The following is a 24212-nucleotide window of genomic DNA, read 5'->3' on the forward strand; positions in this document are numbered from 1 at the left end:
ATACACCCCAATAGAAGTCAATAGAAAGGAACATTGTGCGGTGGGGGGGGTGGTGTATAAGGTGCGGCAAATCCTCCACCATCAGTTTTACACCCTCACCAAAAGTGGAAATGACCCCATAATGCGTCTCAAAATACATTTCTCCACATTACAACAATGACTACATTTCAGAAGTACTTCATTGGCTGTTTAGCACTTTGGGAACATCTTAAGGTTGTGAAATGCGCTGTAGAAATTCAAGTTCTTTCTTTTCTTTCTTCTTTAAAAGCAACTTGCTTTGATACGGACTCACTGAGATTAATCGTTCTCCTTGCTCCATGACTCCCTCTTGTTTGGTTTTGGGAATAGGAAAACCCAGAGAATTTCCTGGCACGGTCTCTCCCTCATGGTGAGAAATGAGAAGCATCTCAGGTGACTTGTCGGATCAGCTTGGCTCAGTCGCGGCACTCGAGCCTCTGAGTTAGGAGGTTGTAGATTCAAGGCTCACTCCAAGAATTTAAGCAACTAATCTAAACTAACACTTCAGTGCAGAACTGGGGGAGTGTGGCACTGGGAGAGGAGCTGTCCCTTGGATGAGGCGTTAAACTGACGCCCCGTCTAGTAATTCAGATAGATGTTAAAAATGATACTTATTAAAGGAGAGCAGAGCGGTTGATATTCTTTTTTCAACCAACACCACCAGAAACAGATTAATTGGTCAGTTATTCATTCATCTCATTGTGATTTGTAGGACCTTGCTGCATTCACCTACAATGTATTCATTGTCTGTGAAGTGGTTTGGGTCATCAGGAGGGGAAGCTTTCCTCTGATTGCTATTTCTAGTGAAATTATGAACATGTTCTTTTACCAATAGTGACCAGAGGAAATCCGGCCCTATTGTGAGTTAACTCATTTAAGTAGGGGAGGCCCGATTGTATAAATGGGCTTCATAGGGGGAAGTCACGAGTTAGGGAATGATTCCAATCCTGAATGAACAAGTCTTATCCACTTGTAGAATAAAGGTCTAAAGATAGGTGGGCCAGTACATCCTGCCATGAATGGGAAATTTAGGCTCAAATCCCATCTGCACCAAATCTGTTGGACTTCTCAGAGAAGGTTAGATTGCTGAAGAGTACAATTGGCAGAGGCTGGGGAGATGTCTGTGATTTATGAACCCTCACAGCCAGAAGGCTTAAGATGGAAATAAATTACATTTCAAAATGTATGATGCAGCACACTATCTCTCCAACGTATATGCGCACCATAGGATGGCCGCACGCAAGCCCGTGACTATGGCTGTTCTGTTTTTTAGCGATGTTGGTTGGACTCCCCTCCTGCTCTTCTTTGAAAGAGTGCCATGGTATCTTTTACGTACACCTGAGAGGGCAGACAGGGCCTTGGTTTAACATTTCATCCGAAAGATGGCTCCTCTGACAGTGCAACATAGAAACATAAAATATAGGAGCAGGAGTACGCCATTCGAGCCTGCTCTGCCATTCAATAGGATCATGGCTGATCCTCTATCTTCAATACCATATCCCCGCTCTCTCCCCATACCCCTTGATGCCTTTTGTGTCTAGAAATATATCTATCTCCTTCTTAAATATATTCAATGACTTGGCCTCCACAACCTTCTGTGATAGAGAATTCCACAGGTTCACCACCCTCTGAGTGAAGAAATTTCTCCTCATCTCAGTCCTAAATGTCCTACCCCGTATCCTGAGACTGTGACCCCGTGTTCTAGAGCCCCCAGCCAGGGGAAACATCACAGAATCACAGAAACCCCACAGTGCAGATAGAGGCCATTTCGGCCCATCGAGCCTGCACCGACACATATCCCACCCGATCCCTGTAACCCCTACACCAACACATATCCCACCCTATCCCCGTAACCCCACGTATTTAATCCCCCTAACACTAAGGGTCAATTTATCATAGCCAATCAACCTAACCCGCACATCTTTGGACTGTGGGAGGAAACCGGAGCACCCGGAGAAAACCCACGCAAACACGGGGAGAATGTGCAAACTCCACACAGACAGTCACCCGAGGCCGGATTCGAACCCGGGTCCCTGGCGCTGTGAGGCAACAGTGCTAACCACTATGCCACCGTGCTGCCCCTTCAGTACTGCACTGGAGTGTCAGCCTGGATTATGTGCTCAAGTCTGTGGAGAGGGACTTGAATTCACAACCTTCTGACTCAGACGAGAGAGTGCTACTCACTGAGCCACGGCTGACACTTCATTGGGGAGACATTTTCTAATAAGTGAGGGAGTGGGTGAAGGAAACAGTGAACTGTCTCATCCACTCCAGGCCAGTCTTGTACATCTGCTGGCACACAGTCACACAGCAGTGTTGATACAAACCCATGGGCAGGATACCTACTCACCTCTCTGCCTGGATATGGCTGGGACAACAGTTTTGGGATAGCAAGAATTGCCAAATCGCAGGGCAATCGAGAAGGAGGCGTGACAAAAACTGAGGGCAGTTACGGATCAGCGCCAGTCAGTTTCTGCCCCCTCAGCGGCACTTTTGTTTTAATCAGCAGTGTGCTTTAAGGTGCCGGTGTTTTGCCTTTCCTGCCAACCTGGCAACGAAGGAGGTTTCCAGATGATACAGTAACCCACTGGTCTTACCATCGGCATGTGGTCTGCTCTGTTCAAAGTCCGAGTGTGAATTAAATGGGATGGTGAGCGGAGTGTGTGTTGAGCCTGTAACACCAGGTGTTGGTAGCATAATGGTTATGTTACTGGACTAGTAATGCAGAGGCCCTGGACTACTAATCCATTAGACGTGAATTCAAATCCCACCACAGCAGCTGGGGAATTTAAATTCAGTTAATTAAATAAATCTGGAATAAAAAGCTAGTGTTAGTGACTGTGAAACTATTGGATTGTTGTAAAAACCTATTTGGTTCACTAATGTCCTTTAGGGAAGGAAATCTGTGTCCTTATCTGGTCTGGCCTCCAGACCCACAGCAATGTGGTTGACTCTTAACTGCCCTAGCCTAGCAAGCTACAAAGAAGTATAACAGCACTATGGGAGTACCTTCACCACATGGACTGCAGCAGTTCAAGAAGCCAGCTCACCACCACCTTCTCAAGGGCGACTAGGGATGTATGCTGGCCTTGCCAATGACGTCCACATCCCATTAATGAATTTTTAAAAAACTAATCAGCTACTCTCACACTTGGCACATCCTCTGCACTTGGGACAATAAGCACCTTAGGATGCTTTACTATATAAATGCAAGTTGTTGTTCCAGGCACTGGCACTCTTCAAAACCAGACTTTGAGGTGGAGTGGAGCAGACTGAGTGTGAAAGCAGCTCATCACTGCTACACCTGATCGCACAGGCTCTGCTCACCATCCATAGGAACACAGGAATTGCTAGATGAAAAAAGACCACGGGCCTTCTACCGTCCTGGTAGTCAGATGGTACAACAATGGAGTTGTTAACTAACTAAAGCAATCAATCTCTATCAATGAGTCTACAACAGACTCAGACATGAGGCGAGGAAAACCCCAGTGGTGGAGAACATTGAGAACCAGAGGTCCAAAGTCACCTGTTCCTCCCAAGCATGCTACACTTACCATGACTCATATACTGTATCCCAAAATGTTTCTGAAAGAAATCCCAGTTAATTCAGATTCTAATTTTAAGAAGTGCCCAGTGAGTGAAGCAGAACTGAGTGTTTGCTGATGGTAAACTCAGCTGGTTACTGTACCAGATGGAAGCTCCCTTCACGGTTAGGCAGGTGGTGACAGTTGGAACACCGACACTGACAGGTGGTGACGGTCAGAACACTGGCACTGACACCGTTGGGTGAAGGGACAAGCTGACTGTGGTACCTGTGACGCAAGGTGAAACATCAGGGGATGTTTTACCACAAGTGACTTGCTTTAACTAAAGCGCATGGCATGGGAGACATCAGGAACGGTGGTGGTGGGGGCGGGGAGGGTGGGAGGGAGAGGAGGGGAATAAAAGACAAGCTTAATGTTAAGAAAACATTTAAAAGCAACTTATCTCTGGAGTGCTGTCATACAACAACCTCCCTATCAAAATAATCAACTGTCCTGTGGAGTTACATTGAGAAATAGAAACGAAGGGGGTTTAAAAAAAACACACATAAAACATTTTTATTAATTGCATTCTCCAAATATAAGCTGACAAATTTCAACCACATCATATTCAAGTGACAGGGTCCAGAAAATTCACAGCGGGTCACAGACAGTTAAAAACCCTACGAGGATGTTAATAAAAAACGCAAAATGAAAACCAGAGATCAGCAGGTAAACTGGGCAGCAAGCTCTCCTACTAAAGCTTAAAAAGCATTTCCACTCTGGAAAAGCTCTGTTACTTTCAGCTACTTCAACCGACTATAATTCTGCTACTTGAGTTCTGTGTGAACCCACTTAAAAATGTCCAGATATGTCAACAATATGAATTTCACATGCCTCGACTCTTTTTATTGCCATTAAAAAAGCACTTAAAATTTATAAGGCCAGGCTACTTTAGTTGCTAACTTCAGGCATGTGGGCTGAGCAACAAATTATTTTCCAGAAGCCGCGTGTAATAAATCCCAGTCGGTATGACGCTCTCTCTGGTGATACGTCTCATTAACTGCCCCCACTCTCGGCCTCTCCGTCTCCCTCTTCCATTCTGTGCTTTCTCTGTTTCTCGCCTTCCGTTTCAGCATATAAATTCCTTCATCTATTCAAGTCCTTTCTCTTCTTGATCCCTTTAATACCCCAGCCCTGATTCTGCTGTGGCTCAGTGGGAAGCTCTTCAGCTTCTGAGTCAGAAGGTCGTGGGTTCAAATCCCACTCCAGAGACTTGAGCACATAATCCAGGCTGACATTCCCAGTGCAGGACTGAGGGAGTGCTGCACTGTCGGAGGTGCCGTCTTTGGATGACACATTAAACCAAGGCCTGTCTGCTCTCTCAGGTGGACATGAAAGATCCCATGGCACTATTTCGAAGAAGAGCAGAGGAGTTCTCCCTGGTGTCCTGGCCAATATTTATCCCCCAACCACCATGACTAAAAAAGCAGATTATTTGGTCATTATTACATTGCTGGTTCTGGGATCTTGCTGTGTGCAAATTGTCTGCCGCATTTCCTACATAACATCAGTGACTACACTTGAAAAGTACTTCATTGACTGTAAAGCCCTTTGTGTAGGGAAAGAATGACTTGCATTTATATAGCCCGTTTCACAACCTCAGGACGTCTCAGTCATTTCTTTCCTCGCTTCCTCTTCTCAAAGCGCAGATTTTTTTTCAGGGGGGCTTTAGCCCTGTGACACCTTACTGAATCAGACAATCTTTGTAGGAACCCAGAGAGCGATTGGCTTTTTGTCCATGGGGAGAATCATAGCCGAACCCGAACCTTGTCCGCGCTGGACAATCACAAATGCTTATTAGCCATCAAACGCTACTGAACAATGGCCAGGAGCAGAAACCCTGTCATATTTTACCGCTCCTTAGTCCAGAGATCCAAGTCTAACCTCATCTGTCATACCTTCTCTTTCATGAGCCTAGAAATAATTGTGGCTGATATTAATGGACAAACACTTAATGGGCTTCACAGAACATTTTTCTATCCTCTATTTTAATGCCAGTGTTAACATGTTTATTTTAAATGGGTTACTGACCCTGATAAAATAGAAGACAAAGGACTAGCATGTGAATACATTAAGAGTTTGTCCATTAATATCACCCATATTCATTTACATAGGAACATAAGAACAGGAGTAGGCCATTCAGCCTGTTCCGTCATTCAATTAGATCATGGCTGATCTGTATTTAACTTCATTTACATGCCTTGGTTCCGTAACTCTTAATTTCCTTGTCTAACAAAAATCTATCGATCTCAGTTTTTAAATTTTCAATTGCTCTAGTCTCAACAGCTTTTTGGGGGAGAGAGTTCCCGCTTTCCACGACCCTTTGTGTGAAGAAGTGCTTCCTGACATCACATCTGAACGGCCTGGCTCTAATTTTAAGGTTCTGCCCCCTTGTTCTGGACTCCCCCACCAGAGGAAATTGTTTCTCTCTAGCTACCCTATCAACTCCTTTAATCATCTTAAACACCTCAATTAGGTCACCACTTAATCTTCTTCTAAATTCAAGGGAATACAAACCTAGACTATGCAACCTATCCTCATAATTTAACCTTTGTAAGATGTACTCTGTCCATTTTATTCCTGGTGCCAATTGCAAGGTATTTTTTTATTCATTCTCGGGATGTGGGCGTCGCTGGCAAGGCCGGCATTTATTGCCCATCCCTAGATGCCCTTGAGAAGGTGGTGGTGAGCAGTGTTCCCGTTAAGTTGCGTGGTCTGAGGGGTCCCACACAGGCCGCTCACTGGCTTTTACATTGTAGATAACGCGCGCACACAAAATATTTTAATGGGCCGCAAATTGGGGGAGGCAGGCCGTGCAGTAGGCAGTGCAGCTTACGGGGGACATTGGTGGTGAGCCTCCTTCTTGAACCGCTGTAGTCCATGTGGTGAAGGTGCTCCCAAAATGCTGTTAGGGAGGGAGTTCCAGAATTTTGACCAAGCGACGATGAAGGAGCAGTTTTTGTGCAACGGAACAACTGTCCACAATCAGGATTTGCTGCCTTGGTGTCACTTTGTAACGTGTCTCTTTCTGATTCTCTCCAGGCGAATGTTTCCAAGTTACAAGGTGAAAGTTACAGGGATGAATCCCAAAACAAAGTACATTCTGCTGATTGACATTGTGCCCGCTGATGACCATCGCTATAAGTTCTGTGATAACAAGTGGTGAGTGTTTGGAACTTGAATCCTGCCATTCATTGTTTATCAAACAGGTACCTGCGACAGTAAACAAGCTGTTCACACGGGGCCAGGGAGGGGGTGGGTTGTAACAAAAATTACTCCGAGGAATCATAGAATCTTACAGCACAGAAAGAGGCCATTCAGCCCATCGTGCCTGTGCCAGCTCTTTGAAAGAAATATCCAATTAGTCCCACTCCCCCCTGCTCTTTCCCTTTAGCCCTGCAAATTTTTCCTTTTCAATTATATATCCAATTAACCTTTGAAAGTTACCACTGAATTTTGAAAGTTACCACTGAATCTGCTTCCAACACCCTTTCAGGCAATGCATTCCAGATCATAACAACTTGCTACATGAAAAAAAATTCTCCTCATCTCCCCCTCACTTTTTTGCCAATTATCTAAAATCTGTGTCCTCTGGTTACCAACCCTCCAGCCAGTGAAAACAGTTTCTCCCTAACTACTCTATCAGAACCCCTCATAACTTTAAACACCTCTATTAAATCTCCCCATAATCTTCTCTGCTCTAAGGAGAACAATCCCAGATTCTCTCGTATCTCTTCTGAGATATGGAGAATAATCTTAACCTAATCCGCCCGGTGGACAACTGACCCAATCGTGTCAAACGCCTGTTTTACACCCCACCCTAATTTGCTCAAAATCACGCAGGGTGTAAACTAGGCTTTCAACTCGATCGGGTCAGTTTCAATGTTCCCGTTAAGCTGGGGGGCTGTGCAGTGGTCTGGAGATCCTGCGCAGGCCGCTGGCTGGCTTTTAAATGGAGAAAATGCACATGCACGATAAGCTAAATGGACCGTGCAGCCCGTTAAAGGGGCTGCGCACCCAAAAAATAATTAGTGGGAACATTGGTGTTTCCTGACAGAGTTAGGCTAAAATTGGCGTCATGATCTCAGCAACATCGTGACTCAATACACTGATTGCTGAACTCAAGAAGTTACGTTTTGTTCTGTGTGCAAATGAAGGAAATTCTTTTACTTTTCTTCTTCTTAGGCAGTCCCTCGGAACCGAGGATGACTTGCTTCCACATTAAAAATGAGTTCGCAGGTGACTGATGAGTCCAATGCGGGACCTACAGTCTCTGTCACAGGTGGGGCAGACGGTGGTTGAAGGGGCGGGTGGGTGGGGTGCTTGGGTTGACGTGCGCTCCTTGCGCTGCCTGCGCTTGGCTTCCGCTTGCTCCCAGCAGAGACTCAAGGTGTTCGGCGCCTTCCCGGATGCTTCTCCTCCACTTTGTGCGGTCTTGGGCCAGGGATTCCCATGTGTCGATGGGGATGTTACACTTTTTCAAGGAGGCTTTGAGGGTGTCCTTGAAGCGATTCCTCTGCCCACCTGTGGCTCTCTTGCCGTGCCGTTACTAGACTATAGATTATAGACCTCCCCTCTTTCAGTTTACACACTGAGCACAATATACCCCAAGGACTCCGCATGGCATGTTTAACAGTTCCTCATTTTGTTCCAGGATGGTGGCTGGAAAGGCAGAGCCTGCCATGCCCGGGAGGCTGTACGTACACCCGGATTCACCAGCGACAGGAGCACACTGGATGCGACAACTCGTCTCTTTTCAGAAGCTGAAGCTGACCAACAATCACCTGGATCCATTTGGACACGTGAGTGAGCAAACACACAAAGGGGGAGAAATTCAGTAGGTTGCGCCACCCATTAACGCCTTAAGAGGGCGCTAAGTGGGTCGCAAGCCAACTTGCACCCGAGCGCGGCACTGCCCACGCCTCCCGCTAAATTCCGCAGGGCGTTAGTGGTGGCGCTAACCGTTAGCGCTGCGCCGCTGACGTCATCGGTGTGCGGAATGCCCCGCTGACGCCCCGGCCGCGATATTTGGCAGCGCCCCCTGATTTACCGCCGGACGCTATGTCCGACTGGTTCAGGGGGGCCTACCTGCGGCTGGGGAGGCGCAAATTAAAGGCGAGGTGCGGGGCAGCCATTTTTGTTGTTGGCCACCTGCCAGCACCTGCCTGCGCTCCCGTCCCCGGCCTCCTGAACCCCCCCCCCACCCCGCGCGGAGTGCCGGCTGCACTCCAAGAACCCGGCACTTCTCCTCGGTGCCGGGCTCTTTTGCCTGCACTCCCGATCCTCGGGGGCCCAGCTGGGCCCCAGATCGCGCTGCACACGGCCCATCCCCTTTAAGAAGGGGAGGAAGGCCTGCAATACCGTAGCGCGACGTGCCGCAGCGTGTGGCGCTGCGGCACGTAGCACCACGATATTCACTTGCAGCGCCCCAAGAGGGATGCGGGGCGCCTCCAGTAGCGCTGCGCTTCCCTTTGGGGCGCAACAGCTCAATTTCCGGTGCATGGGCGCGAATGTTTCCGGGGCGCTGGCACCCCAAATGGGGCTGTACTCAATTTCTCCCCCAAAGACTTTTGATGCTCACCAATTAGTCATTGTTGACACCCGTGACAGAATGGAATGGAGCCTTTGGCTCCCAGCCAAGGGGGACTCGACTGTCAGTTCCAGTTTCAGCTAGCGTATGATGTCACCTTGCATTCACTAGTGATTTTTCACATTCTTACCCAGACTGCTAAGAGGTTGATTGGCAAAACAGCAGTCTGTGGGGTACGGGGCTGGGTGACAGCTTGTTTCACAGGCTAATTAAGGCAACAATTAACTCATTAACCATAGGCAAAAGGGGCAGCTCTAAAAGAAAGAAAGGCTTGCATTTATTTAGCGCCTTTCACGACCTCAGGATGTCCCAAAGCGCTTTACAGCCAATGAAGTACTCTTTGAAGTGTAGTCACTGTAAACATGGCAGACAATTTGCGCACAGCAAGTCCCACAAATAGCAATGTAATAACGACCAGACATTCTGCTTCAGTGATGTTGGGTGAGGGATAAATATAGGCCAGGACACTGGGGAAAACTCCCCTGCACTTCTTCAAAATAATGCCGTGAGATCTTTTACATTCACCTGAGAGGTTTAATGTCTCATCCGAAAGACGGCACCTTTGACAGTGCAGCACTCCCTCAGTACTGCACTAGGAGTGTCAACCTAGATTTTGTGCTCAAGGATCTGAAGTGGGACTTAAACCCACAACCTTCTGACTCAGAGGTGAGAGTGCTACCCAATGAGCCGAGGCTGACACTATAGGCATGAGATCTGCATTCTACAATAACAACAACTTGTATTTATATAGTGCCTTTAACGTAGTAAAATATCCCAAAGCGCTTCACAAGAGCGCTATCAAACAAAATTTGACACCGAGCCACATAAGGAGATATTAAGGCAGATGACCAAAAGCTTGGTTTTAAGGAGCATCTTAAAGGAGGAAAGAGAGGTAGAGAGGCAGATGGGTTTAGGCAGGGAATTCCAGGGCTTAGGGCCTTGGCAGCTGAAGGCACAGCCGCCAATGGTGGAGTGATTAAAATTGGGGATGCTCAAGAGGTCAGTATTGGAGGAGTGTAGATATCTCGGAGAGTTGTAGGCCTGGAGGAGGCTACAGAGATAGGGAGGGGCGAGGCCATGGAGGGATTTGAAAACAAGGATGAGAATTTTAAAATCGAGGTGTTGCTTAACCGGGGAGCCAATGTAGGTCAGCGAGCACAGGGGTGATGGGTGAACGGGACTTGGTGTGAGTTAGGACATGGGCAGCAGAATTTTGGATGGCCTCAAGTTTACAGAGGGTAGAATGTGGCAGGCCAGTCAGGAGTGTGTTGGAACAGTCAAGTCTAATGGAATTCTGTTTTATATTTTCTGAATGTATAAATCAGGCCTCAGCTATAAAGCCCATCACTGTAAGTCCTAGCACACACTGGTAGTTTTGTGCATCTCTCCAATCTCCACAGTACCATTGCACTCTAGACTCTTCCTTCTGAATAAATCAAAGACAGCTACCTCATACAGGGTCAGTTGTTTCACGTCTGCCGTTCCATCAACTGTCCAACACTGTGCCCTACTGTTATGTGCATATTTAAAGGATCATTATCACAGGTGCTTCATGTCAGGATGCTAGTTTTTCGTTTCTGCTGACAAAAATAATCTCTCAGAACTTGCAATATTCAGAGTTGGGTGCTTGCGCAATTTCATTAACAGTATTGGTGTGGACCTTGTACCAATACGAACGTAAGCAGATAAGTGAATGACCCAAGCAATTTGCAATGAAATTACACTGTGTGATATTAGTGTACAAGCACTTAATGGCCCGTATTTTCCAATCTCTACGGGTGTGTACGCGCTGTGTACACCCGTAGGGGCCTCGCAAGTGCCGGTTTCAGGCGTGCGAAGCGCATGTGCTGAAAACCGGCACTTCCGATCTGTCAAGAATCCTCTCGACGGATCCTCCGCCTGCCCTGGAGAAGGGCCTCTGCGGGTGGAGAGTTCGCTTTCTGCAGAACCTCCCTCCGCCCGCTGAAAACCTTAAAAAATCTTACGCCTGGTAAAAGCAAGCACAAGGCCTGCTTTTACCAGCATAAGAGTTTTAAAAAGTTTTTTTTAAATTATTTTGTCACTCATTTATAATTTAAAAATACTTTTAAAAAAGATAAATTTATTGTTAGCCCCATAAAAAACTTTAATTGTTTTTTCAAAAAATTAAATTTTTGTTTAAAATATTTAATTTAATGAAATTTTAACTAATTTTAAAGACGTGATTTAATTTTTTTTTTTAATGTTTTGATGTGTTTTTGGAGTGATCTCCATTCATACTTTTGACAGGTCTAAGTTCTAAGGGAGATTCCCTTCTTTCATTGGTTCCCCATGGCCCACGTGATCCCAGGGACGCTTGCGAACCGCATGCGCCCCTGGGATACCTGGGCCCTGGGCCCTGGGCATTTCGTAGAGCAGAGGCCCAGGAGCGGAAATGGCCGGACCTCTGGAGCCCTCAGGTAAGGGCGTAGGTTTTTACCAGATCAGAGGCCTCTGCACGCAGGAAGCCTCCGATCGGAAAATACGGGCCAATGTGTTTGTATGAAATTTCTTTGCCTTATATATTAATGATGCATTAGGCCATTTATTTGAAATGGTTAAAACTTTTGTTAAATTAGCAACCAAAGGAACTTCATATGAATGCTTTAAGCATTTGCACACTAATATTGCACAGCGCCATTTCAAAGTGATAGATTTAAGGGGTAGTTCTGTGATCCCGTGCGTGCAAGGAACATGGGTTGGAGATAGGGCTACAACACTGTAGAAAGAAAGCAGAATTTAAATTCATATAACATTGTTCACATCCTCAGTAAATCCCAAAGACCTTCACAGCCAGTGAATAACTTTTGAAGTATAGACACTGCCGTTGTTTAGGGAAATGTGTCAGCCATTTTACACATAGCAAGGTCCCACAAATAGAAATGAGATAAATAACCAGTTCATTTGTTTTGATGGTGTTGGTTGAGGGATAAATGATGGTGAGGACACCAGCAGAATTCTCTGCTCTTCTTCCAATAGTGCCGTGGCATCTTTTGAGTCTACTCGAACAGACAGGGCTTTGGTTTAATGTCTCACCTGAAAGACTGCACTCCTGACATTGTGCACTCCCTCAGTACAGCACCAATATGTCAGCCTAGTTTATGTGCTCAAGTCTGAGTGGAACTTGAACCTTTTAACTATGAGGTGAGTGCGCTACCATTGAGATGAGCTGATAGCAACCCTGATTCTCCAACCCACGTTTCCTGCAACATTGGGGAATTACTCCATAATGCACAACGGTCAATGATGGACAGCAGAATCATAGAAATTTACGGCACAGGTGGAGGCCATTCGGCTATCCAGCCTAATCCCACATTCCAGCTCTTGGTCCGTAGCCCTGTAGGTCACGGAGCTTCAAGTGCATATCCGAGTACTTTTTAAATGTGATGAGGGTTTCTGCCTCTACCACCCTTTCAGGCAGAGTTCCAGACCCCCACCACCCTCTGGGTGAAAAAAGTTCTCCTCAACTCCCCTCTAATCCTTCTACCAATTACTTTAAATCTATGCCCCCTGGTTATTGACCTGTTTGCTAAGGGAAATAGGTCCTTCCTATCCACTCTATCTAGGCCCCTTATCATTTTATACACCTCAATTAAGTCTCCCCTCAGCCTCCTCTGTTCCAAAGAAAACAACCTCAGCCTATCCAATATTTCCTCATAGCTAAAATTCTCCAGTCCTGGCAACATCCTCATAAATCTCCTCTGTACCCTCTCTATTGCAATCACATCTTTCCTGTAATGTGACGACCAGAACTGTATGCAGTACTCTAGCTGTACAAAATACAATACTTTTCTTCCCTCAGGTATGTAGGTGAATGGCAAACACAGAGAGGAAATCATTCCAGAACAGAAAATAAATAAACTTCAATTTTTATTTTAATACCAGTCAGTGTTACATAAACAGAGATTTAAATTCTAGGATTTAAAACCAAACCTCACTGAATGCCCCATTTGTTGAATTAAAACTGAAATGAAAAACCTGCTGCCCACCAAACCATGTCTCCACAAACTTGCTGACAGAATGGAGTTTGCTGTGCTAAAATGGGGAAAGAGCAGGGGCAGTGGGACTAATAGCACAGGCATGATGGACTGAATGTACTTGAAGCTCCTTCTGTCAGCCATGGTCTCAGTGGGTAGCGCTCTCGCTTCTCAGTCAGAAGGTTGTGGGTTCAAGTCCCACTCCAGACACTTGAGCACAGAAATCTAAGCTGACACTCCAGTGCAGTGCTGAGGGAGCGCTGCACTGTCGGAGGTGCCGTCTTTTGAATGAGACGTTAAAGCATTCACTCTCTCAGGTGGACGTAAAGGATCCTATGGCACTATTTTGAAGAAGAGCAGGGGAGTTCTCCCCGGTGTCCTGGCCAATATTTATCCCTCAATCAACATAACAAATGATCTGGTTATTAACATATTGCTGTTTTTGGGAGCTTGCTGTACGCAATTGCCTGCTGACCAGGAAGTAGAAAAGAAGTAAGAGCTAAGGTTTTTGAGGAGATTTGAAGATGGAGAGAGAGGTAGCAGAATGAAGAGATTTAGGGAGAAAATTCCAGAGTACAGGGCCATTTGGGGGTGAAGCCTCTACCATTCTTCTTAGAGTGCAGGGAAGGGAGGAGATGAACGGCAGACCAACAACAACTTGCATTTATATAGCGGCTATAGAACAGAATCATAGAATAACACCCCAAGGTGCTTCACAGGAGCGTTATCAGACAACATTTGACTCCGAGCCACATAAGGAGATATAAGGACAGGTGACCAAAACTTGGTCAAAGAGGCAGGTTTTAAGGAGGAGGTAGGTTTAAAGGAGGATGAGGGTTTCAGCAGCAATTGGGCTGGGGCAGGAGTTACAACAGTGACTACACTTCAAAAGTACTTCATTGGCTGTAAAGCGCTTTGGGACATCCTGAGGTCGTGAAAGGCAAGTCTTTCTTTCTTTTCCTTCTATGCTGTATGATTCTGTAAAAATTTCAGCCAGCAATTTATTCGTAAGTTGTATTCAGCTCATGGGCAGTGGAAACCATCACAGGGCAGGAAAAATCACAGTAAAGCCCCAAAACAATTCCTCCAGACTCAACTATTCCAACGCTCTCCTGGCCGGCCTCCCATCTTTCACCCTCCGTAAACTTGAGCTAATCCCAAACTCTGAGAAATATCGACAGGGTATGACGAAGAAAGTAATTGCAGGTTTTTTTTTAACTACGGTGGTTAATCAACTGGAAAAAATTGGAAAGAAGTTGCACTAAAGAAGCTTACTTTTCACTGTGACATGAGCAAAGAGCAGTCCGACACAAGGGAGCCCTGAAGTGCCTGTCCCATTGTATTTTCTCAAACTCGAGCTCATTAGGTCTTCAGTCTGAAAGGCACAAGCTTAATCTCATTGTCAGAGTCACTTGCCCCATTTCCAAATGATAAGAAAGGCATTGGGGACAGAGGAAGACATCAGACATCACTCTGTCGTCCAGACCAGACCTCATTGTGCCAAAGAATAGCGATTGATACAAGAGCAAGTTCTTTTATTCATTAAACACTGTTTAATAGATGCCCGTGAATGCGCGCAGTTAATGGCACCGGTTACTGGTCTGTAGGATGACTTACACTGGGCTTGGTTCTTGATAGCTGCAGTTTTTAGGCAGCACTAAAAGTGAACCATTACTGAGTGTACTTTAAATAAAAGCAATTGTAAGAGTTTAGACTGTTTATAGGTGACCAAATAGGCTGCTGATTACAGTTTATTGATAACATAGAGAGCAGAACAATCGATTGGCAAACTTCCTGCTTTACAATATTCCCGTGTGAGCTTTTTTGTTCCGTGAAATGGGTTAATGTCTGCGTAAAAATGTCACATACATGAATTCAGCATTTGCAGCGAGTGAACTACTTGTATGGGAATGTTACCGATTGAGAGTTCTGTCTTTTGATTTAGTTGACATTCAGTGGGGCGGTTTTATACAATGATGACTTACATTTATACAGTGCCTTTCAAGGTGCCTTATAAGAGGAGTGGTGGACAGTGACCAGGAAGTAGAAAAGAAGTAAGAGGAAGTGAGCTAAGGTTTTTGAGGAGATTTGAAGATGGGGAGAGAGGTAGCAGAATGAAGAGATTTAGGGAGAAAATTCCAGAGTACAGGGCCATTTGGGGGTGAAGCCTCTACCATTCTTCTTAGAGTGCAGGGAAGGGAGGGGATGAACAGCAGACCAACAACAACTTGCATTTATATAGCGCCTTTAAGTAGTATAGAACAGAATCATAGAATAGCACCCCAAGGTGCTTCACAGGAGCGTTATCAGACAAAATTTGACTCCGAGCCACATAAGGAGCTATAAGGACAGGTGACCAAAACTTGGTCAAAGAGGCAGGTTTTAAGGAGGAGGTAGGTTTAAAGGAGGATGAGGGTTTCAGCAGCAATTGGGCTGGGGCAGGACTGAAGATGGACGATATTAAAGATGTAAGTAGGTGTTCTTGGTGATGGAGAGGATATAGGGTCAGAACTTCAGCTCAGGATCAAATAAGACGCGGAGGTTGCGAACAGTCTGGTTCAGCCAGGGAGGGGGACCAGAGTGAGATGAAGGATTGGAGAATTTTATAGCGATAGAGTGGAGCAAGGCTGTGGAGAAGGGTATTAGAGTTGATACAGGGAACCAGTAGAAGTCGTCAGAAACAGGGGTGATGTGGAACTTTTGCAAGGGATAGGATTGAGGTTGTAGAACTGGAATTTATGTAGGATGGGAAAAAGAAGGCTGGCAAATAAGAATGTTGGAGAAATCGAGCCTCAAGGCTTCACTACGCGCTTAGAGCAACCCACAATCTCAACCAGTTATCTATGAGAGCCACACAGGCGGCCAATTACAAGCTTTAGTTCTTGGAAATTCACAGGATCTAGAGTCAATGTTGAGGCCTCCCAGGGCCACTCCCACCCAACTGTATATCACTGCTCCCCAGCTCTGGTGGGTCTATCCTTCTGGTGGCACAGACAGGGATATTGGCTGATATTCTGTGAGTATGACAAGTGTTGTTTCACTAGTCTGCGGGACATCTCTCCCAAGTTGGGTTAGTGAGGTGAGTGCAGTGTTGACTGAGCTAAATTGTCTTAGTTGTATCCTGCCTAGGTCATTGCCAATGGAACTGTTAGTTTTTCTTCTTCTTATTGAACTTTGTGGCTTGAGAGGGCATTCTCATAGCGGGGAAGTTGAGTCATATGTAGGCCAGACTGGTGGCAGGCTCCCTTTAAGTGAGCCAGTTGGGTTTTCCCAAAATTCTTTTGTGTTATTTTTCTGGTGCTAGTCCAAAAATCACCAGATTTAATTAATTCAATTTCACAATTTATCATGGTGAGATTTGAACCCATTATTTCTGGGTTTTTGTCCAGTAAAGTTTAGGCTACTCATAGAGTCATAGAGTTTTTACAGCACAGAAAGAGGCCCTTCGGCCCATCGTGTCTGCGCTGCCCATCCATCCCTGTCCAGTCTAATCCCATTTTCCAGCATTTGGTCCATAGCCTTGTATGCAATGGCATTTCAAGTGCTCATCCAAATGCTTCTTGAATGTTGTGAGGGTTCCTGCCTCTACCACCCTTTCAGGCATTGAATTCCACATTCCAACCACCCTCTGGGTGAAGAAGTTCCTCCTCAAATCCCCTCTAAATCTCCTGCCCCTTACCCTGAATCTATGCCCCCTTGTTATTGACCCCCCCACTAAGGGGAAAAGTTCCTCTTTATCTACCCTATCTATGCCCCTCATCATTTTGTACCCTATGTTGTTACTAAGGTTCATTGGAGCCACTTGGTGCAGCTTCTATGTGTTAGCAATGTAAGGTAAGCCACTTAGCACAGGTCACTTCAAAAATCAAGATTTCTCCATTGAAGATTTGGGGCCCAAGATTAACTGTTCGGGTCCCAGCAGATATCCAGATCGTCAGAACTCAGTTCTGTCAAGATTCTGCCCCATATCTTACATCCTGCTATTTTCTGGTGCTGGGGGGGGGGGGGCGGGCATGGGCAAGTCTACCACCCAACCCTCTACCACCCCCACTCTACCCCATATCAAGGAGCTGTGTCGCATGATTGGAAATGTTCTTGAGTTTGAGGGCAGTTCCACCCTTATAAAGCCTCAAAGGAATTCTTGCCAGAGGTGGCAGGAGGAATTGACCCTGGAGAGGATCAGTTGTCTTTACCATGCCTGCAAATGACTCCCTTTGGAGCTTAGGATTGTTTTTTTAGGCGGCTGGTTCTTTGGGCGGGAAAGGGACTCTGGAGGACCCCCGGTGGAATGACTTTGAGCCACTGTGCCTTTGAAAGGTCGATCTAGGCGGGTGCCTCTGAAACACTCTTGCAGGCTGGTGGCCTGCGCTAACTATATGAATGACCATATCCCCACAATCTGGGACAGGATCCACAGCACTGGAGACGGTGGACCTACAGTCTACTGTGCTGCACCACAGCTGGTGGAGTGAGCCAATTGGGATTTTGGCTCATTCTTTTGTGGCTTAATTTTCTTTTCCTATTTCTTCCCCACTTTTAATTAGCACCCCACCCCCACCACCTCCCAGTGTCACATTCCCTGGTTGCAAAGTCAGAGACGTCATCTGCTGCTTCTGGGTCTATGACAGAGCTACTGCGTAACCAGTTGGTAGGAGAACCACAAGAGTAAAGTGGGCCAACCCATCCACTGACCGTCCCTACTTTTGGGAAAGCAGTACGGTTACATTGGATGGGGGTAGGGATAGAAAAAGGAAGAAAGACTTGCATTTATATAGCGGCTTTCATGATCTCAGTACGTCCCAAAGCGCTTTACATCCAATTAAGTACTTTTGAAGTGTAGTCACTGTTGTAATGTAGGAAACGCAGCAGCCAATCTGCGCACAGCAAGGTCCCACAAAAATAACCAGATATTCTGTTTTAGTGACGTTGCTTGAGAGATAAATTTTGATCAGGACACCAGGAAAACTCCCCTGCTTTCTTCAAAATAGTGCCATAGGATCTTTTACATCCACCTGAGAGGGCAGACGGAGCCTTGGTTTAACATTTCATTAGAAAGACAGCGCCTCCGACAGTGCAGCACTCATTCAGCACTGCACTGGAGTTTCAGCCTGGAATTTGTGCTCAAATCCCTGGAGTGGGACTTGAGCCCATGACCTTCTGACTCAGAGGCGAGAGTGTGACCCACTGAGCCACGGCTGACACCTTTACAGTAGTTCACTTTGAGATCACTGTCTGGAGAAATCACCAGTGGGAAAACAAGTGACCCATTACCATGTGCTGAGAGTACACTTAGCTCCATTTTCTTCAACAAAGATATTAATACTTGTGACAAGTCTGGACTCATAACAGAAATCATCCTTATAGGAGAAGTCCCCTTTAAATTACTTTTTTTTTCCTGTGTAAAGGAGCTCGGGCTGAGCTGAAATGCTCTCGAGCTGCTAACATTCCAAACATTCTTTGAGCTGTTGTCCCTGTTGCTCTCTGGAAGAAATCAACAATAAAAATGAAAGTGACATTTAGCAGTTAATACTGTTACTCAGGAGCGAGCCTTAGTGTTCCTGCTTCTGAGTCAGAAGGTGAAGGGTTCGAGCCCCACTCCAGACAGCCTCAGTGAGTGGAGACGAGAACATGGTCTCTAAACACTGGGTTGATGTCTCGTGCGAGATGAGTTAGGACCTGCCCTAACAGACTATTAATCAGGGTACTTGTGGATAAATTGCATGTGGTAATAATTCTCTGCTACTTGCGCCTGAGGCTTTGGTCACATCTCTTGACAGCATATTCTGGAATCTGATATCAACCGGGACAAACATGAAGCTGGCCTCTGACAGTCTGTTTGTTTTGGGCAGCACAAGGGGTAAAGGTTGTGCGTTTGTGCCCACAAAGCAAGTTACTCATCACATGTCAAAGACGTCAAATGGATTTGGTGAGCGGGCACAAGAAACATCTCCACAGAGAGGAAAGAAAGAACTTGCATTTATATAGCGCCTTTCACCATCTCAGGACATCCTCCCAAAGCGCTTTACAGCCAATGAAGGACTTCACTGTTGTAATATTGGAAATGCTAATTTGCGCACAGCAAGGTCCCACAAACAGTAATGACCAGATAATCTGTTTTTTAGCGATGATGGTAGAGGGATCAATATTGGCCAGGACTCCCCTGCTCTTCTTCGAAATAGTGCCACAGGATATTTTATGTCCATCTGAGATGGCAGACGAGGCTTTGGTTTAATATCTCATCTGAAAGATGGCACCTCCGACAGTGCAGCAATCTCGCAGTACTGCACTGGGGGTCTCAGCCTAGATTTTGTACCCAGGTCTCTGGAGTGGGACTTGAATCCACAAGCTAGTGAGAGGTGAGCAACTGAGCCAGGCTGAGAGCAATAAATTGGACAGCGGGTCACCTGATGCAGTCTCACATGCGTCACATTGGTCAGTGTTGAAATGCCACAGATGGAGGGGGGTGGGAGAGGGTCGTTAGACTATATTTCTGAGAGTGGAAAGGGGCTGCCAGGCAGTGTTATATAGTAAAGGGAGACCAAAAGCAAACGAAATACCTTGAAAATGGAGCGTCGCACACTCGACTGGTGAACCCATCCAGGAGAAATCCCAGTTGTCCTGTTGTTGGTCGACGGTATGATTTAGAATGATTTCCGTGTAATGTAACTGCTGCTGCTACACAGACCTTAGCCGACCATCAAACCAATGGTTTCCTGCCAACGCTCCTCCACAGCACTGAGCTGTAATGGGACAGATAGAGGATTAGAAGGACAGAGCTGCAGTTCTTTCACACACTGCACGGACCTGGACAAATAATTCAGGGAACAGCATCCTTCTATTTATCTCGATAACTTATGACTCTAATAATTACGCCTTTCCCCTCCCTCTCCGCAGATCATTTTGAATTCTATGCACAAGTACCAACCAAGACTGCACATCGTAAAAGCAGATGAAAATAATGCCTTTGGATCGAAAAACACTGCCTTTTCCACCCATGTATTCACGGAGACGACATTCATTTCAGTCACATCATATCAGAATCACAAGGTAAGCCCTTTCTTGCCTCCTCTTAATGTTCCTCTTTTGAACCTATTCAGTCCCTGTTGCTGGCCGCTTTCGCATAACCTTAGAGTGAAGAGTGTTCCTAGGAATTGTTCAGCTCCGAACTGTTTGGGCTCCTATTATCCGTAACTGCATCCAGATTGGGACGGAGGTCAGGGCCACGGTAAGTGATCGGGATTATGTGATCGGGACCACAAGGTCAAGGCTGAGAAGGTGGAGTGAGAAACAAGGAACATGAGATCAGAGTTGAGGTGAATAGAAGGAGATTGTACCAGCCCTTTGAAGTGTGATGGAACCTGCACAGCCTCTGAGGCGTTAAGACTTCTTTATGTTCTTTCAGAGTACAGGAGTGGGACCGACTGGTCACTTGTGGGTCTCCCTCCTCAGCTACACTCCGTGATGTAAACACCCCAACCGCAGCGGAGACCCCTAAAAATATACTGTTGGGTTAAGAAAGTTGGGTTAAGAAGTTGTGGGGTGGGTGCGCGACGGGGGGGGCGGGGAATAAAAATTCCTGGAACTTGAATTAGTAATTTCACTGTTGAATTAGTAATTTCACTGTTACACTCGCCCAGTGACCTCACTTTGGTACAAAGTTGGTGGAGTACAGCTAGACTGCATATGCCGATTCAACCGAGAGAGAAAAAAACTCCCTACCTAACAGCACTGTGGGAGTACCTTCACCACGCGGACTGCAGAGGTTCAAGAAGGCGGCTCACCACCACCTTCTCAAGAGCAATTAGGGATGGGCAATAAATGCTGGCTTTGCCAGCGACGCCCACATCCCATGAACGAATAAAAAAAGAGAGCCAGTTTCACTAAAGTAGATGTGGGAGTCCCCTGTTTACACTCTGCAGGCTCTTTTACCTTGAAGGCAGGATCTTTTAGTAACCCAAGTTTACCGTTCTCCCATGTTTATTATGTCTATATTTCGGTTTAGACTGGCTGCAAACTTAATGCTGGCATTTTCGCCTCTCCACTTCTCTCTCCTCTTTTAAGACGCTGCTTTAAACCTACCTCTTTGACATTTGGTTGTCTTGTCCTAATGTTGCCTTCTTTGGTTGGGTGTCAATTTCTGTCTGATTGCGCTCCTGTGAAGCCCCTTGGGATGTTTTACTACATTAAAGGTGCTATATAAATGCAAGTTGTTTTTGTCGCATACACAACTGGCTGTGACTGGCCAGTGTACATGTGCAAAGTGCTGGCATCAGAGTGCATACTGAACTGATCATGTGTGCTGATAGCACGATGCTGCGAAGGACCCAGTAAAACAATGGGTCTTCCTGGCTGCTGGCCATAGCAAATCGGGGGGGTTGATGTTGAGGTTGCAGTCAGCTGTACGAAACTCGCACATCAGGGGCTAGTGGCATAAGATTGACATAAAAGTAGGTTATTAAGCAATTTGGCCCCGCAGTATACAGCTGTGTCCATCACAACAGGCACCTGACTGAAAACCAAAATGTGGGAAAGTGGCATTCCTAGACAGAAACCGTGGTGGAAGCAACATTGTAAAAGAGCTGCAGTATATATCTATCTATCTTCTATATATATAAAGCGGCTCTTCTGTCTGTCTGTCTGTCTGTCTGTCCGCCTGGTCTCTATACGTTTGGAAGTTACAGAGCGTACCGACGCGTGCGTCGCCTCAAAAGAAAGCTTGCGATTCCGGACCGGTCATAGGCGTATTTACGTTTCGGCCGGACAAAAATCCCGCCCGCGGTATCCCAAAAACATTCAGCGTTCCGCTCATTAGCATCTCATTAGCGACCGTGTGACGTCGAGGTCTTCCTACAGTTGAGTGTCGAGTGACTCGACGATTGACCAATCCTACGCTTCGGTGACCTGACCGGTCGACCAATCGGTGCATGTGTGGGCGGGCCTTATCCTTCTGAACCGAGGTGAGTGGCCGCCATCTTGATTTTCCACAATTTTTTCCCCCACACTTTCTGTGTGTTAGGGAACTAAGGTAAATATTTCAATTATGTGTTAGGCAATTAATTAACAATTTATTTGAGTTTTATATTGTGTTTAGCAACCCCCCCCCTCCTCCTCACCCTCGCGTAGGGGGGACTCGGGGCCTGAAGCTGAAAAAATTTCTCTCTCTCTCTTTCTTCCCTCTCTCTCTCTCCTTCTCCTCTTCCCTCTCTCTCCTTCTCCTCTTCCCTCTCTCCCCTTCTCCTCTTCCCTCTCTGTCTCTCTCTACTTCCCCTTCTCAGGTGTCGCGGACGGAGCGTGGGCGCGCCGCCCGAAGTTTCCCGCTCGCTAACGGCCTTGCCGGCTCCCGCGGGCCGCTCGCACTGACTGCGCATGCGCCGCCCGCACTCACTGCGCATGTGCTGCCCGCCCGCCCGCAGCGGCCGTCCATCAGCCGCGCGATACGCGGGGGACCTCAGCAACGGCACCGGACCTCAGGCGCTAGGCAGGGGGAGGGGCCGGAGAGAGGGACAGAGGGGAGTGGGGGGGGGGAGAGGGAGACAGGGGAGGGGAGGGGGGAGAGGGAGACAGGGGAGGGGAGGGGGAGAGGGAGACAGGGGAGGGGAGGGAGAGAGGGGAGGGGAGGGAGGGAGAGAGGGGAGGGGAGGGAGAGAGGGGAGGGAGGGATAGGACAGGGAGAGGACATGACACGGAGAGGGGGGACACACAGGGGCAGGGAGACCAAACGCCCCAAAATTGCCCTCGCGCCCCAAAATTGCCCTCCTTCTCCTCTTCCCTCTCTCTCTACTTCCCCCTCTCAGGTGTCGCGGACGGAGCGCGGGCGCGCCGCCCGAAGTTTCCCGCTCGCTAACGGCCTTGCCGGCTCCCGCGGGCCGCTCGCACTGACCGTGCATGCGCCGCCCGCACTCACCGCGCATGCGCCGCCCGCACTCACCGCGCATGCGCCGCCCGCCCGCACGCAGCGGCCGTCCATCAGCCGCGCGATACGCGGGGGACCTCAGCAACGGCACCGGACCTCAGGCGCTAGGCAGGGGGAGGGGCCGGAGAGAGGGACAGAGGGGAGTGGGGGAGAGAGGGGAGGGGAGGGAGGGAGAGAGGGGAGGGGAGGGGAGGGAGGGAGAGAGGGGAGGGGAGGGGAGGGAGGGAGAGAGGGGAGGGGAGGGAGAGAGGGGAGGGAGGGAGAGAGGGGAGGGGAGGGAGAGAGGGGAGGGAGGGATAGGACAGGGAGAGGACATGACAGGGAGAGGACATGACAGGGAGAGGGGGGACACACAGGGGCAGGGAGACCAAACGCCCCAAAATTGCCCTCGCGCCCCAAAATTGCCCTCGCAACGCGGGGCTCGCTAGGCAGGGGGAGGGGCCGGAGAGAGGGACAGAGGGGAGTGGGGGAGCGGGGGAGGGGTGGGGGGAGAGGGAGACAGGGGAGCGGAGGGGAGGGAGAGAGCGGAGGGGAGGGAGGGAGAGAGGGGAGGGAAGGAGAGAGGGGGAGGGAGAGAGGGGAGGGGAGGGAGGGAGAGAGGGGAGGGGAGGGAGAGAGGGGAGGGAGGGATAGGACAGGGAGAGGACATGACAGGGAGAGGGGGGACACACAGGGGCAGGGAGACCAAACGCCCCAAAATTGCCCTCGCGCCCCAAAATTGCCCTCGCAACGCGGGGCTCGCTAGGCAGGGGGAGGGGCCGGAGAGAGGGACAGAGGGGAGTGGGGGAGGGGTGGGGGGGAGAGGGAGACAGGGGAGGGGAGGGGAGGGAGAGAGGGGAGGGGAGGGAGGGAGAGAGGGGAGGGAGGGAGAGGGGGGAGGGAGAGAGGGGAGGGAGGGAGAGAGGGGAGGGGAGGGAGAGAGGGGAGGGAGGGATAGGACAGGGAGAGGACATGACAGGGAGAGGGGGGACACACAGGGGCAGGGAGACCAAACGCCCCAAAATTGCCCTCACGCCCCAAAATTGCCCTCGCAACGCGGGGCTCCCCAGCTAGTATATATATAAAGCGGCTCTTCTGTCTGTCTGTCTGTCCGTTCTCTATACGTTTGAAAG

General features: G+C 47.8%; 1 protein-coding gene across 1 annotated transcript in view; it reads left to right on the top strand.

Annotated features, from left to right (window-relative positions):
- Positions 1–24212, top strand: part of tbx4 (T-box transcription factor 4) — a 99339-nt gene that overhangs the window by 40647 nt on the left and 34480 nt on the right. The window contains exons 3-5 of the mRNA XM_085964694.1: positions 6645–6764; positions 8257–8404; positions 20082–20234. Of these exons, the coding sequence (XP_085820820.1) occupies positions 6645–6764; positions 8257–8404; positions 20082–20234 (421 nt within the window). The remainder of the gene's footprint in view (positions 1–6644; positions 6765–8256; positions 8405–20081; positions 20235–24212) is intronic.

This window comes from Somniosus microcephalus, chromosome 22 (assembly GCF_052327205.1).
Source record: "Somniosus microcephalus isolate GS21.2 chromosome 22, FLI_Smic_1.0, whole genome shotgun sequence".
Classification (NCBI taxonomy): Eukaryota; Metazoa; Chordata; class Chondrichthyes; order Squaliformes; family Somniosidae; genus Somniosus; species Somniosus microcephalus.